At 44.3% G+C, this 17,259-nt stretch overlaps 1 protein-coding gene across 2 annotated transcripts; it reads right to left on the reverse strand.

The window, feature by feature from the left end:
* Nucleotides 1-328: 328 nt before the first annotated feature.
* BRF1 (BRF1 RNA polymerase III transcription initiation factor subunit) lies at nucleotides 329-16,704 on the reverse strand. Of its 2 annotated transcripts, XM_061568370.1 has the most exons (19): nucleotides 16,508-16,704; nucleotides 15,801-16,029; nucleotides 13,745-13,825; nucleotides 13,019-13,192; nucleotides 11,713-11,744; nucleotides 11,534-11,606; nucleotides 10,412-10,561; nucleotides 9,463-9,556; nucleotides 8,776-8,902; nucleotides 7,638-7,680; nucleotides 7,404-7,496; nucleotides 5,887-6,222; nucleotides 5,035-5,096; nucleotides 3,945-4,026; nucleotides 3,762-3,817; nucleotides 2,671-2,930; nucleotides 1,795-1,846; nucleotides 935-1,181; nucleotides 329-651 (listed from the first exon to the last, which is right to left on the reverse strand). In XM_061568370.1, the coding sequence occupies exons 2-19, from the start codon at nucleotides 15,985-15,987 to the stop codon at nucleotides 608-610; spliced, it is 2,193 nt and encodes a 730-aa protein (XP_061424354.1). In that variant the 5' UTR covers nucleotides 15,988-16,029; nucleotides 16,508-16,704; the 3' UTR covers nucleotides 329-607. The 2 variants fall into 2 exon arrangements, with proteins under 2 accessions (XP_061424354.1, XP_061424353.1); XM_061568369.1 differs by having other exon boundaries at nucleotides 15,801-16,704.
* Between the last annotated feature and the right edge of the window lie 555 nt (nucleotides 16,705-17,259).

Genomic DNA, 17,259 nt, shown 5'->3' on the forward strand with positions numbered 1-17,259 from the left:
ACACCGGTGTGTTGGAGAGCAAATCCACAACATTAACAATCTGAGTAGGACGTTTCAGCAGTAATTACAACGAGCATCATCAGGCTACAGTTTTTCGTGGATTTACTCTCCAACACACTGGTGAGCTGTATTAGTAACAAATTGGCACGTTCTGTTCACGTGACAAACTTTACTAATTAGCTGTGTCGGGTGTTGGCGGGTTTAACGACACATTTATATTTACGTGATGTAACCCAAAAAAACCTGTATTATGGATATTGATCGCAAAAGCCTACGTGTGATGTTAAACTGTTAAGGCAATTGTGCACGCTTAAGCAGCCAGCAGACGTTTGGTTTAAACAAAATTGTATTGTAGTTTTGATGCACTTTACAACATTTGATTGTAATTATACACGTAAAAAGCACAACTTGTGCAGCGTTTTCACTGCGCCGCATATATCAATCCAAAACGGCATTTTCTCAAATGGAAATTCATGAATCCTCATCGCTTTTAAAACAAAGCAGGCACTCGCCTTTGTAAAGAGACAAAGTCAGTGCTTGAGCCATCCTCGGGTTTAAAAAAGTCCTCGCTACATGATTTGTAAATAAATTAATTCTTCATCCTCCTTCAGTAGGCGTCGTCAAATTCTTCATCGTCATCGCAACCGTAGTCTGCAGCAACAAAAAAAAACACGAACGCACACAGATTTGCGATCACAATCCGGCTCATGTGGAACCCATATTTAGCATCTACCGAGAGAGACCGCCCGAATAAACGAAATATAAAATGACTTTCCGCGACAGGCACTCTCAATTACATGTAACTTAAATGTCATTTCATTACCTTTGTAATTTAGATATAAATTACATCCCCCGTGTTCCGGAAAACGTACCTCATTAAGCAAACTGTGTATAGCCGAAACACGCGTTTCTCCGAATGCCGACGAACACTCACCAGCCTGTCCCATGAGCGCGAGCGCGCTGACGCACGGCTCCTCCTCCTCATCCTCCTCTTCCTCCTCCGCCGCCGCCGCCGCCTCCTCGTCAGCCTGGAAGCGAACGGGCCCGCTCTCCACCACCACCGCCGCCGCCGCCACGTGAGCTGGATCCGCGACTCTTGCCGGTCCCGAGGCTTCCGTCAGGGCCAGGGCAGGACCTCCCAGTGCTGGGACGGCCGGTGGTTCTTTGCGCACGCTGGCAGTCTTGTGTCGTAAAAAAAAAAAAAAACATCAGACATCGGCAGCGGTGGTGATGAGAAAGTCCTGATTTTGTATACGAGAAGCCAGTGGCTTGAAGGAGGATGCAAACCAAAATAACTGTCATTTTATTTTTGATAGGTGTTTAGGAGGAGGATGCGTGTAGTTATTCTGTCTGTGTTTTAAGCTTCCTGAATGAAAAAACGACTTTCAAATTAATGGTCGCCGCAGTGGTCATGGAAGTGACACCCGTTGAATGCTAGAATGGAGCACTAACTTCTAAATCCTTTTCTCTTAGGACCAAAAAATCCGACAGCCCAGAACATTAGGGTTACTTATTCTGGATTAGTGACCTTAACTACTTCTATATCTACAAGATAACAGCTGTTTGTATTTTGGGTTGAACACTTCACCCCAATGAAAACTGTAGCCCAACTATTACAACCACACGTGTTCTTCATGGAACATTGACAATTATCAATAAAACCAAATGAGTGTAGAGGTTGGGAAATGCTAACCTGAAGGGAGTTATGTTCCTTACACATTCAGGAATATGGCAAAGTATATTTTAAAAAAAAGAGGGATGCGTCAGCCAATCAGACAAATGAAAATCACTTACCTTGTCCAGGACTAACTTCTTGGCCGACTGAGATGACAATAGAGGCTTTATCCTAAACACAACAAGACCGCAGCAACATTAATACATGTGCACTGATATAGATATGTTAGCAAAAACACGAAATAATTTTAAGTATAGAAAACACAAGACGTGTTTTGGAGAGCTTGTAATGTGTATGCATACTGTGTGTAATGTGTACGAATATTGTATATAAGTGTATGTGTAATTTACACACGCGTAATGTTTGTGCACACTGTTGCGGGGAGCGGTAGCGTAGCGATTAGTGCTACGCTGCCCTACGAACCCAGCAAACAGAGTTCGATTTCCACTCACGGCCAACACCAGTGACGACAATCTGAATTGGTCCAATGTGAATTGGTGCGGTGTGTAAACATCGGCACTGGGGAGACAAAGGCGGCCACGCGTGGTTCTGGCCACTAACCCACCCCCTCGCGTGCCGTGCCGGCCTTCATGGGTCCTCGCTAACAGCACTCGGCCTAACAATCTGTTAAGGCTATACTGGGGGCATCTCTGTCTTATGAGTGTTAACAGCATGCTGCTTGGTCTGGTATACAACACGTTCCTTCGGAGTGGGCAGGTAGGAACTTGGTTGGACAGCGCATTCGTGCACGACAGAAAGCTCGCAGTCACGTGACGCACTTCAACCAATCCGGGAGCGTACATGTTTTGGAGGGGCTATGCACGACAGACAAAGAATCCCTGGTGGGCAGTGTGGAACTGTTGTTCCTACCTGTATAAAGCTATCCCTCTACTGCACAGCTGTCTAACGACGGGGGCGGCACAACAACGGGAGGAAGGAGCTCTTAGAAATCTCGACGTCACCAGCCTGGACGCAAGGCCGCGATGTTGGCTCACCTCTTGCCCAGGGAGTTGATCGAGGTCAGCCTCATGCGGTCCCGGGACTCGGGACGCGGCGATGCCGGTACGGCCGTGGTGGCCGCAGTGTCATCGCGACGCGGCGTCGAAGCCGCTGAGCCGCCCCCTTTGTTGTTCAGGTCCTTGAGCACCTCGTAGTTGATCTTGCTGGAGATCCTCTTCTGGGCCAGCATCTTCTCGATGGCCTCTCCTGCCGTGCTGGCCCGGATCGGCTCTCGCCTCTTGCCCGACTTCTTGGGCTGAGGATGCGAAGTTAACCGTCATATGGGCATTCAGTCTGACTTTCAAGATTGGAAAAATTTAATCAAGAATATAAAATGCATCGTAAATGTCCCTCCAACTCGTGCACTGCGCTCATTCTCCTCCGAGATAGATATATTTTATATTTGTTATTAAACGATTGGGAAAGAATAATAACAAATATAAAATGTATCTCACACGTCCCTCCAACTCTTTGCACTGCGCTCATTCTCCTCTACTGCGCCGGACGTCTGGAACTCTTTCCCCTCAGTCATGCGTGCTGTCGATTCCCTGCCCCTGTTAAAGTCTGGGGCTCAAAACATTCCTTTTTCCTTCTACCTACGACGGACTACCTTTCCCTACACAAAATATACCCATCGCTGTCTTGAGATGAGATGCTGTCACATGAGGTCACCTATCCCAAAACGACCACCACAAATTGAAGAAAACCAGTTTGGTAGAACTGTGTGCCAACAAATAGCGCCGATCGTATTTTATTGGAAAAAGTGTATTTTCGAAAAGGTATAACGATGCACTGATTAATCGACGAATCAAGTCTTAAGCTCATGATACATACATCAATTTGCGTGAGTGAGAATCAGTATTTTTACTTCTTATGTATTGTAGGTCATGGATTCAGGTGGCCACCCTTATACAGCCAGTCGTGTCCGCAGAATGCACTACACAATGTTACAAACGATCACATTGTGGAATGGCGACCCTGAATCGTGAAAACACATTGAATCACCGGGAAGTAGACACGAGTATTATGAGACCCCCACCAGAATTATTCTTTTTAATCCCACCAGAATCTTGCATGGATCACTTACCTTCTTCTCCTTGTATATGCCAAGTTCCTTCTCTTTGGCTTCTCGGTCAGCTTTTTCTTGAAGGAGTAAGACAGACAAAATGTTACTGCACTGATCTAAAACCGTTTCCTTATTATATTAAAGTGGTTATTTTACAAATCCTCCGCAGACACCCTTCAAGATTCACGTGGGAAAAATATATACCTTGTTGTTCCTGGAGAAATGCTGCATTCTCTTTCATCCAGAGTTCTGTTTTGATGTCAATTTCTTGCTTGCTTAAAAGGTACTGCAAAAAAACACGATACATTATACCCATCTGAAAAATCTTTAAGGTATAAATAGCAAATACATTTGTATTGAAGGTGAAATTAGACATCCAATCATATAAATTTAAGCTCACAATAATTGCATCAAATAAGACAAAGTTTTGATGTTTTATACAATAAATGCACATAACCCATGCAACCACTAGAGGTCACCACAGTCGCCACAATAAAATGATTGCAACCCAGAATTGTAATAATGAACTCAAATCGCCAGGGGGTAAATTGCAACATTCCTGACCTAACCCATCCCTAATCAAGAGGTTTACATCCAGTCTGTCGACCAATCATTGTCCAGTATACACACTCTTAATCAATACCTGCTTCGATTGGGGACGGGAGAACTGTCATTCTATTTCATTGCCCACCCGCGTTGCCAGTCGCTCAAGGTTAACGCATTGCCGGAAACAATTACCTTGAAATTGTGGAGTAGATCGTGGCCTATAATTCTCTGTGACAATATTAACAGTGCGAGGTGTATTGTTGGTGCAGTGGTCAGTTTATTCCTAGCGAATTCCATTCCTGGCAATGGCTAACATCGGTGAGGTATCTGAACTCTCACACCCACACTGACCAGCATGGTGAAGTATAGGTCATGCAACCTTCATAAGAAACATAGCAGTGGGGATGGCTTCATCTATTGATGGTTTAACAAAGAGCTGTCATTTATGTTTTTACTAAAATTGTGGGGTAAATGTGATTATTGTTTCCAGCTTACATTATTTAGAATTGATTAAAAGCCAAACAAATAAAACGTCTGAAGTGCTGGTGTACTGCATGCTCATTCTTAACAAAACAAAATTGCTGTTCATTCACTATCCTCATACAACCTTAACGAACACACTTCTATTCCCAGGTATGACGGTCATATTAGAACCTTATGGTATTGTTTATTTTTGCAGCAGACGATCCTTCCACCATCTACAAGGCTGCACTTTTAAGGTACAAAATTTCAGGCCAACGACACTCACAGCTTCAATTTCCAAGTCATCAATGTCGGTGAGGTCCAGGTCCCCATCTTCCTCCTCCGCAACTGCACGTGCAAAAATAACAACAGAATCAACTTGCTCTGTTGTCCCTTTGCAAGCAGTGAACACTCTTTTTTTAAATATATATGAAAGTTGTACAAATTGTACCGTTGTTGCATGCTGCGTGACTAAACCGAATAAGCGTTTAAAAACATTATTTTGACAAATTTATGGTAGCAGTGACACAGTGGTTGGTGCACCGCGCAATTAACTCGGCCACTCATGTTCGATGCCTGGCCACAGTTAACATCAATGGTGAGTGACATCTGAACCGGTCCTGGGTGCCACCTTCACCAACCCTCACTGACGGGCATTGTAAAATAGTCAAATAACTCCCCTTGGAGTGGGGAGCTTTTCATCCAGCAGCGGATTGACAAAGGTCTAAACATAATTATTATATTTTATTATATTAAGACGCTTAAATTAGCAATAACTGATCATTTGCAAAACGATAGATATCATTCTCATTGACCTCGTATACATAAATAAAAATCCAGCCATCCTCAATCCACCAATGGTCTGCGTACAGCAAGTCGTTCAAATAAGCTTTTCGAGCCTACTTCACGTCACTGGTCAGTACGGGTTTCTGAATGGGTAAAGGGCAGGACCAATTCCGATATCACTTGCCACTGATGTTAACCATGGCTGGGAACTGAACCGGATCGCCGGGTTCACAGCACAGCACGCTAACCCCACTGCACCGCCCCATTGACCTTGTGTCCCCACAACACACCTTAGGATCCCGCCACACCACGGCAACCCTGGTGTAGGCAAGCGGTTCAGAGTGTCACCTACGTGGCTCTGCCTCATTGATGGCCATGCACTCCTCGATGGACTCCTTGAGGCCCAGGCTGGCAGCGGTGGGCAAGGGCCCCAGCACCGCACGCAGGCTGTTGTCCACCTCCAGGCCGGGCGAGCGCCACACCGCGGGGCTGCGCGGTGGACACGGCGAGTCTCTCGGCGGCTCCGAGGGCTCGCGGTCGCTGCGTATCTCCGACTCGATGTCGTCCGTGCCCAGCGGCAAGTTGGCGTCCATCAGCACGAGATCATCCTCGTCCTGACCATCCTGACCGGCGCCCTCTTTGTCCTCCTCGAGGTCAGGCATCAAGTCGTCCTTGCTGTCGCTGCACACTGGCAGGAGAATCGCGATCGGTATTTGGAGGTTGAGGACAGGATTTTTACCTGTTGAAATTCATGTGAAGCTTTTCTTGGTAACAACATGATTTGCACATCGCTACGGGTTAATAATCAGAATACTTATACTGGAGGAATTCGATGAGCTATAAAGCTCTCTTTAACAGATGTCAAGTGAGGGCGGCTAAGATCGTTACAACATCAAACAGTACAAACACATGATAGTCGTCCAAAGTACAAGAAAGATAAACAAATCACCCAAACACATACAAATAAAACTAACCATACCCATCCTACCAGGCAAAGCTCACCGAGGTATTCAAAAGCAACCTGGCCATGATGGCCAGGGGGGGGGGGGGGGCAGAAAATTACTGAGTTGAAGCCAAAGGAGGGGAAACGCCCATGAGAGATGTCAGTCACAGAGATGGAGGGATGAGATTGGCTCGATTGCAGGCGATGGGTGGACTGTTGCATTGTGGGACTGAGGGTTGGCTTGGGGGGCCTTCATCCAGACTAGACAGATTACGGTTGATGATGATGACGAAAGGCAATTAATGCCTATCAAATTCAAATGTATTTTTTAGACCAGTTGAGAACTGAAGACTCCAAGATAATCTAATTTCCAAGAGTGACCAAATCACGCGGAAATGTGCCAATGTCATCAGATCTCAGATTTTAAGCTTGGATAGACATTGAACGGGTTACCACCATGTATAAAACAGATGTTGTAGGCTGCTGTGAAGCTACTCACTGGGAAGCAGAAGACAATGATGCACAATAAATTAGTGGAGTCCAATGCACCCACATCTATGCCCCCGGCCTTCAACAACCCACACGGACCAACGTGGTGAAATAGTAAAATAACTATCGAGACCCGTACGGCATACAAATTATGTTTTTGTACTGTTTGTTGTTGTAACGTTTTTACCCGCCTCTAAAGCACATCTGTGAAATAGAGCTTTACAACTCATCGGAGTCCTCCAGTATAAATATTCTGATTCTGCTATATGTACGTACGTATGTATGTTGAACTTCTATCGCACCGTACATAGCCAACCGTGTTAATCGGAGGTGCGTGATGGGAAGATGTCCTCATCCAGCCATGGATTGACATGTACAGAGTGAAAGTAACAAGTGAAGGAGTCTGCTCATTCCAACACCAGGTCAGACAGCTGTACCTTCCTTGAGCAAGCTGGCATAAAGTCCTCTCAGCTTGGGCCTCCGCGATTCAAGCTCGGTCTCAATCTCCTGCTGGAAAGAGCTGATCTCCTCTGTGAGTAAAGTCACACACACACACAGGATTAATGGTGTATGAACGTATGTATTTGATTCATTCTTTAAGTATGTCTTGTATGAAACCGAAAACAAAGTTAAGATAGTTGAAGGGTACGATGAATCGGATAAGGCCCCACCTTCATATTCATCGAGTTCTTGCTTTGATACTTCCAGGTCCATCTTTAAAAGTACAGGGTTCAAAGATGTTAGTAACTCATACTCTTTGGTTCTTTCGGTAAAGTCACGTAGGTATAAAATAAATCACGACGTTTCGGGCAGACTGCCTCAGCAGCAGGCCATGCTTTCCCACCCGATGACGGACGCTTGTGTTGCGCCCGAAACGTCGAGATTTATTTTCTACCTACGTGACTTTACCGAAATAACCAAAAAGTATAGATTCCTGCAGTCACGAAAGCTTCAAATCAAGATTGTTAGTAATTGTATACACTGATTATAAAAATAAGAAAAAATAAGCAGATGTACGCAGAAGTAATAACCGAGTGCAACTTGACAGTTACCCCCCCAAGATGCAACAATGAGGAATGATTAATTATCGTGATATTTGCATTGTCTTGCATATGCAATAATAATGTTTTTTTTATCTATATTTGTTGCAATGATTTACGTGATCTCTGCAGCCAATCGAGGCGTTACCATTCACTGCAATATTTAAACAAATCATTCTTGAATTTAATTACGGTCACGAATTAGGACAATTCATCAAATCGCCTTGCGGGTGAATCGTTACCCCACAACAAAGAAGCAAACACTTTAATATTCAACGTCTTCACAAGTTCATGAGATTACAACACGGTGTTTAAAGTTTCATCTACAGGCTAAACACTTTTTTTTTACTATACCAGTCTGCCAAAAAAGCAAAACACCCCAAGATTTATTTCCGATTAGCCACAGAAATTTCAGCCGAGCAAGAGCATGCAAGTAGAATCCTGCATCGAGTGTGGTACCCGTGGGTGGGAACCGAGAGGTACAAAAGTGGGTCACACAACTAAGTCTTATTTACGGCTTGCCGTTCGGGTGCCTGTCGGGTCACGTCTCCCGCGTGAAGCAGTAAAAAAAACTAATTCGTTCCGACTCACTCTTGCGGGTACCCGACGCAATGCAGGACTCTACATGCAAGCAGCGTGCACTTGGTGCGACGCGTAACAGCCCTCGGGTCGGTTTTATCCGCGAGTGAAGATTTACTGCAAGCGGCGACCATAACAGCCGTGTTCTCCCGGCACGTCCGGGCAAGGCTGGGTGGAGAGGTGGCCATACCTGCTGCACTTTGGCCTTGCGTTTGCCGCTGATGAATGAGGGTGGGTCGCACTCCGCCTCCAAGTCAATGCGCATGAACTCATCGATCGTCAGCTGGCTTGTGGGCGTATCCTCAAACTCTGTGAGCCTGCAGAGCAGGATAATGACGACGGCTTAATATCTCAGTAGGGTCCGAGAGTCATTGACTCAGAAAAAAAACACGAACATGTCCCTGCACTCAGCACACCACATCCTCGATTCCTCCCGCTTTGGTGACTACAGTAACAGCAGCAGCCACTAATCAATACCAAGTGGCGGTATCTTCTTCCAAGCTGGGTATGCACTGAGATCATGTGGTATGATAAAGCTTTTTGGCAGGAGACAGGACAAACTGGGTGATGTTACAAGAAAAAGGTGTAGATTTTTGGTCGTGTCTACAACACATGGAATAAATGGAAATATACCGTATATTAACAGGATTTATCACAACTAAAAAGAACAAATTATATATGAGCTGTATACTACTAGAAAAATGTGTTTATTCTTGCATCCGATGAGCAAATGTTATGGGTCAGAAAAGTATGTGCCCTGACATCGAGCCGGTTTGCCAAGCCAATGCAAAGTTCAACTGAGGGGCAAAGCTTTGGGGTCACTGGCAAACATTTCACAACGGACAAGAGCAGATCAATCTTAATAAGCAAAGTTTACCTTTTCCTTAAGGTCGACTCACACACTTTCACCACGCGAATTACTTCCTTTACGGTCCGTCTGAAGTCATGCATGCGTGATGCGACCAGCAATGCTGCAAAAGCAAAATGCAAATCAAATAATAAATTCATAGATAAGCAGACCAGTGCATCGAACCTGCTATGATATATATAGATCAGAAATGTGGACATTAAAAATGGAACAAAAACTCAAAATATACATCACTAATTTATTTTATACCTACGTGACTTTACCGAAAGAACCAAAGAGTACAAAAGTGGACATGTTTGGAATCACACTAAAAAACAGAAACACGTGGATTATAAAACACACACAAGTCATATCACATTGCCTGTTAAGTGGGATTGGGCCAGGTACATCACGATAAAGGATGATGGCCTGTGGTTGAGACTAATAACGGAGTGGCAGCCAAGACAGGACATCCACCGGGCAGATGGATCGATGAAAACAGCCCACGTGCAAGCGCTATGTGGAATATCACGTAGCGGGATCATGACCGCAACAACTTGGGAGGCTGTTATCTAGCAGTGGATTGATCGTGGCTGATGAGGAGCATAGATCAAATATCAAAAACAGGAAATTATAAAAGTATTATTTAACACGTAGGCTTTCGCGACCAATATTATTCATAATCAACTTTTTGGGTTTAGATCGCGTTATTTATAAATGTGTCGTAACCCTCCACCACCCGACACGGCCAATCAGTAAAAAAGTGTCACGTTGACAAAAGACAAAGTTATTTTGTCAACGTGACACTTTTTTACTGATTGGCCGTGTCGGGTGGTGGAGGGTTACGACATATTTATAAATAACGCGATCTAAACCCAAAAACGTTGATTATGAAAAATATTATTGTTATGCCTTTGCTTGCACGCTGCCTGCAATGCGGTATGCGCAGTATCGGACGACATGGACTGAGAGGCGATACCGGCTCCGCAGAGGCCTGAGGGGCGGCGTCCTGTGTGCATCCAGTCGCGTTTCATTCGCGCCACCAGGCGCATGGCCGTCATGGACACCTCGTGCGTCTTGTCTCCAAACTCCAGCATGTGGGCAAACCGCGGAATGTACAGGCAAGGGTCTGCAAGTACGCACACGCACGCGCACACACACACTCATCAGCACGGATTTGCAGTGTAGCACGTACTCGTAATAAATGTGGGTATATACCGTGTCCCACATATAATGGGACTTTCTGGAGCGCTATCAAATATTTGAAAAACGATTGCAAGAATTGTTTTTATTGAAGAGTATGAAAAGTAATGATAACTTTTTAGCTGCGTCTCCAAGCTGCGATAAAAAAACATCACATGCCAGGCAGTCGAGAGTTTAATACTGCAAAAAACTACTGTAGAATTGAAATGTGTGTTCTCAAATTATTCTGTGTTTTTTGGTGGTTTCAGTGGTAGTATTTGATATATATAAACCAGAATAAATACCATTACAAGTTGGAATTGGATTAAAAAAAAGATATCCGAATGGATTAAAGGGTTTTGGTAAAAAAAAAATTGATATACTGGGGCACCCCACCCCCGAATTAGTCTGGTATTTTATTAATACACTTAAGTTCAGTGTTTATCCAACTCTAGTAGTTGTGACCCCTAACGGTGCAACATCCTGCGATCACAATCTGGTCCATGCACCGTGATGCAGCTTGATTTACGTATGAATTAAGAATGTCAGCAAAAACGAACAGCTGCACTGTGGAGGGCCTTACAAGTACCAGTGTCTGGAAAACACTGCAGTCGTATATGTGCACTAGGATCACAATCACAATATTGCCAGCATTACACGGCGCAGCCACTGAGTGTACAGGCAGTGGTTCTGCTCCAGGAACCACGAGCCACTGGAGACCAGGCACTTGGGGTACAAAGAGAAATGAAATAGCAGCACAGGGCAAACCATTTCATTCCTTGCACCAGGGACGATGCCAACAATGCTACACCACCGCATAGTCGCCACCCACAATGGTAAGTGCAAAGGTAATTACAGGCGATATTAGGGAAAGATGTATTGATCAATAATAATAATATGTATACAATAACAGCCATACCTATCGCCGGGGCATTGATGCACAGGGATCTTGCCAAAAGAAGGAATGTTTTTCCAAGTACATAAACATTTACCTGAAGCACAAAAACAAATTGAAAATGATTACATTAACATCAAGCACTGTTACAGGTTACATTTTATGAAAACACAATGTAATCGATAAAAATGATTGGAACTTACTTGTAAGAGGTCACTGAAATCCAGCAACATATCTGGAAGTCACATGAATTAAGGAAACCTTTCGGGAAAAATGTTTTGGTGCATAAAAGTAGACTTTGCTAAAACATTAAACTCTTGCAGGGTGTCAATTTTTGGACTCAATATAAAACTGAAAAAGGCTGTGAGCAGAACTTAATTGAAACTTACAATAGACTGTTTCTTGCAGTCACAACTATATTTCTACGTATGAAAACATGGACAACTTTTTACTGACTACAAAACTGCCAATGATTTAATAACCTAATGCAAGTCTGTTTACAAAATATACTCCCCTACGTTGTGAACCAGGAAACCCGAACTGAAATTGCGGCTATGGCTAATACCAGTGGCGACACCTGTAAAAGGTCTATCCTTGTCACTAAACCACAACGGCCAGGATGGTGAAGTATCGTCAAACGACCCCCTTGACCAATACGGCATGCAGAGGCCTAGTAATATGTTTCAAGCAATGAGACATTCAAAAAAGTTTGCATGTCTCTAGCACACCTTTGTACCCACAGAAAACATATGCCAGTTACACAAAGGTTCGTATTCATAACTATAAAATAATAAAGTCCAAACTAAATAAGTAAAACCGCTTAAGAATCTACTCATATCGAATGGAACAAAGTCGGCTTTAAATGCCAAACGAGTATGCTTCAAATACCTGTAAAAGGTCTATCCGTGTCACTAAACCACAATGGCCAGGATGGTGAAGTATCGTCAAACGACCCCCTTGACCAATACGGCATGCAGAGGCCTTCATCCAGCAGGAGATTGACAAAAGGGCTGTAAAAAATCACGCTCATGATTTTCCACCAGTCCATCATCTACTCCAGGGGTCCCCAACCCCCGGGCCACGGACCGGTATTGGTCCGTGGCCTGTTAGGAACCAGGCCGCACAGCAGCAGGAGGTGAGAGCGGTGAGTCTGCGCGTGGCCCGCCCATTATTTTATTTACCACTTCAGTCCGTGCGTCTTTCCCGCATTACGCACTTGTCTCAGTGACAGTTTTGGGAAGCCCACAAGCTCTAACCCCTAGTAGCCAAAATGAGTAAAAAACAAACGTCGCTGGAGAGCTTCTTTGAAAAGGTGGAAAGACCCAATGATAACCCCCCCACCCACCCGGTCCGTGAAATAATTGTCTTCCACGAAACCGGTCCCTGGTGCCAAAAAAGTTGGGGACCGCTGATCTACACACCATTGCCGTGCAAAATGAATATCTGCGAAAACCAGAATAATTTAAATAGAAACAATGTTCATTGTCGTGCAGCTGCTGTCCAGGATACGTGGTGTGCTCTCTGTGCGGCACACCAGATACAAGCAAGCTGCCACCACGTGGGTCATCTTGCGACCACGCGTAAGCCGCTTGCTCACTGCCATCTTGAAGAAGTTGAACGCCGTGTCCAGGCAGTGTTGATTCAGCTGCAGCTGGCTACCCAGCTGGGTTATGTGCCTCCGACCTGTTCAACAGATTATTCATTACACTACATTAGTAATATATTCTGAATCGAGCAATATGTTTCAAGCAATGAGACATAAAAAAAAGTTTGCATGTCTCTAGCACACTTTTGTACCCATAGATAACATATTCCAGTTACACAAAGGTTCGTATTCATAACAATAAAATAATAAAGTCCAAACCAAATAAGTAAAACCGCTTAAGAATCTATTTATATCGAATGGAACAAAGTCAGCTTCAAATGCCAAACTAGTATGCTTTAAATAAAAAGTCTTACATCAGAATCTATTTAACATCAGTTCCAATCTTAATTACCCTTGAGATATTATCACAAAAATTGATGCCTTGGCACAAATCCACAACAGTTTTTCAACATACACAATCAGTTTTCCACATCTTTGCGATTTGCATATGTAAGATTAATGAGCATGTTAGACACGTACCACATACAAAGCAAATACCCTATCCAAAAATAATAAAATTCAGGGTTTGTTAATACATTACACAATACAAGTAAATTTGCACAAGGGTGTCAGCTGGGTGGGGAGCTCACCATTCTGTAGCGTAAGTGCACGAGACTCTTTTCCAAGGCCAGTGTAGAGACCTGTGCCAAATGAGGGTGCTTTGCCTAGACCTACAAAGCAAAGCGTTGCGGTTAAAACATGCACCCAGGGTCAATAAAATATCTGCTGGGTTCACTTTAATCACAAGAGTAAAAAAAATGGTATCCCTTGCAACTCAAACAGTGTATATTGTGCAATGATCTTATCAAAATTTTGGTTTTGTTGATAAAACTCGAGTACCCTTCTTTCTTGTTGGGTGCACAGTTTTATATTTTGTATATTGACACGATGACATTTACACCCAATAGGGTGATCCACTCATAGATACTCCACTAAAATAAGAGGGAGTTGGTTTGGGTTGTTCAACAGTAACCCATAACTATTGTCAAAGTGGATTTAACGATTCTAATTGTCGGCAACCGGTAACCGCTTCCAGTGAAATATTAGTACAGTAATGCACCAATTTGCACGCTTGAAACTACAAGCTGTGATCCCGTTGAAAGCTAAAAGTGAAGCCCTGCAATTGCTTGCTCGTGAAACTGCTGGAGGGTGTATGGTCTACTCTTCTTCACTGACCAGACGTATTAGAAGGCCGAATACTTTACCCCACCACACGCAACCTGCCAGTCAACTGCGGTGCACTCATTTATACTGTTGGGTGGACAGAGGCAGCGGAATGATTTTTTTAAAATTACGTATTAATTCAACTGCCGCGATGAGATAGATACAAACCGGCCACCTCTGCATTACAAGTTCAGTGTGCCAACCATTACACCACGGCAGATCCCTACCTAATCTGTTAAAACGGTAAAGTTGTTGTTTATTGCGAAAAATGTCTACATGTGGGGCTACTGGTTTCACTGTTTGTTTTCTTAATACAAAGGGTTTGACAACCCTGGTCATTATTACAGAAATAATTGTTTTATTTCAAAGCCACTACATATTAGGGGCCGTCCATAAATGACGTCACACACCTGGGGGGGGGGTCAGACATTTGTGACGATGTGTGACGAAGGGGGGGTTTGAGAAATGTGACGTCACATAAAAATGCGCAACTTTAAATAGACAGCACGTTCTACTTAATTAAATATACTTTTAATGTTCTCCTACAACATCAGAGTGCAGCGCCACATTAAATACGCACTACAATGACAATATTTTAAAGCGATTTGAAGCATGTTTATATTTTGGGGGGGGGCAGAGCTTTGTGACGTCATATTTGAGGGGGGTCTGACTTTCTGTGACGAAAGGGGGGGTCAAAAATCGTCCAAAATCGCGTGACGTCATTTATGGACGGCCCCTTACCCACAAATTTATGTACAATTATTAAATCTACCTGTCAGACACCGACCCATTGCTGTCACAATATTCAATCAGTTGACAGGATGGTCATTAGAGATCGAAATCTATTGTTTTTTTTTCAGAAAGGTCTTGCATTTGTGATGTTTGGTTTTATTTGAGATTAAGGCCACGGAGCTATAAATCTTTTTTTCTGATGCGACCTGATCATAAATCATAACTCAACGAAGTGGTTCACAAAGTGTCAATTTCAGCTAAATACTCTCTAAATGGCGGAGGGAAAACCCGGAGGACCCAAAGAAAAATCCACGCGACCACGGGGAGAACATGCAAACTCCAAATAAACAGCAGGCGTCACAGGGTTGGGATCGAACCCACGACCTCCTGTATACACAGGCGAGGTAGTTAACATCTCGCCACCGCGGCGCCCAAGCCAAGGTGCCTCCTCCTGTGCAAACGAGCATTGGAGTGAAAATTTTGCATTCGTAAGTTGTTATGCCGCACGACAATATCTCGATAGCATAACAAGTTCTCTAACTGAGATGCATTTTCTTGTGCCACTCCCATCCACGCTACCCGCTGCTGAAGTTTCACGGTGCCATCACAGCCCTCGGAGGTGTATGTGACTGAAGGCGAGGTGATGATGATGATTTAACATGGGCAATTTACAGCAACTATTAGAGGCGCGCTATGAATGCAAAACAGGATTATGGCAAAACACACGCAATTAAAACTGAAGTGGCAAACCTTCCGATGAGACGAACTGCCCGACAACCGACGACGCTCCTCCACCGCCCTCCTGGAATTGCACCTCGGACACGATGATGTTGTCCTCAAGCACCGAGCCACAAGCCGTGCAGACAGCATCCCCGCGAGCCGAGTCTGTCTCGATGTCACTGCAGCCGCAGTTCTGGCAAACCTTGCCACCGGCCATAACGCAGGCGAGATGTCCCAGAGGCCGAATGAGGAGGAGGCACTGCCGCCACCAATATGACACGGGGATCACCACCCACGAAACGAACAACCACAACTACCACCAATCCCACTCGAGTTCCTACCTAAACCTCCACCATAATTACCACCTAAGCCATTTAAACCATCTGCACTACTTCCAAAACTGCATCTAAAGCACCATCAACTACAACTCGAACCCCCCACACACGCGCACAAACCACCAACACCTCTAGAACCATTAATTACGTAACGCTGCCACTAAAATCTGAATAACCCAACGATCACCTCTAAAAAACACCTAAACCACCACAACCACCAATTCAAATCTATAACTTATGAGAAAAGCCCATTATAACGGAATAACAATGCCGTCCCATTCGTTTCACCACACGGTAGGCCGCGAGTCCCAATTAAAAGCCTTTGTTTCCTGACGGCCCTGCCGCGGAATGAGGCTAAGGTCCGCCGGCGGAGTAAGACCACGCGGTGTCCCCCCCACTAACCGCGAGTCCAAGAAGGGGCTGCTTTCACTTTCGCCGCTCATCTATTGCATTAATGTGTGTTCACTGCGAGGCAGTGTAGCCGCATCCACTGTTAATTACGAATAATTGTCGTGCTAATTAAGCCATTGTCTCCCTTTCTACTGCTGCTGTGAACAAGGCCTCGAACCGGTCCCATTGAAGTCAGCTGGAGTTTGAGAGTGAACTTCCGATTCTTTACTACCATTCGATTCCCACGTACTCACTGCACGAGTCGAATCGTCTAATCGAATCGCTTATTTCGATTCCTAAATGACCTGTTAATTCATTGCAATGTAGAATCGAAATTATAGGCTCACTTACATAGGAATCGATCCTTGTCGAGTGGACCTGGGGAATGGAACCAATTCTTAACAGCTTAATCCGCTGGAACCTTGAATCTTTAATTATCATGATCCATCCACTGCTGGATGAAGGCCACTCCATCGTACCAATATGCCTGAAGAAAAAAGATACTTCATAAAAACACATGGCGCTTTTTTCAATCTGTGCATATTACCTGCATTTACAGGAAAATATATAATAGGTTTGGGCCATGACCCTTCTTCATAGCACATTTAAACTGCAGAAGGGCCGTTGGCTGAAACGTCGCCTATATTTTTTTTCTTTTAAAGCCACAAACATTGACGACATGTCCGAGGCTTCGTGGTTTAGGTCCTCGAGCCCTCTGCAGGAGCTAGGAGATGAGGCCCCCGTCAGGGGTAGAAATCTCCGAT

This window comes from Lethenteron reissneri, chromosome 41, assembly GCF_015708825.2.
Source record: "Lethenteron reissneri isolate LAM-NWPU_2019-01 chromosome 41, ASM1570882v1, whole genome shotgun sequence".
NCBI lineage: Eukaryota > Metazoa > Chordata > Hyperoartia > Petromyzontiformes > Petromyzontidae > Lethenteron > Lethenteron reissneri.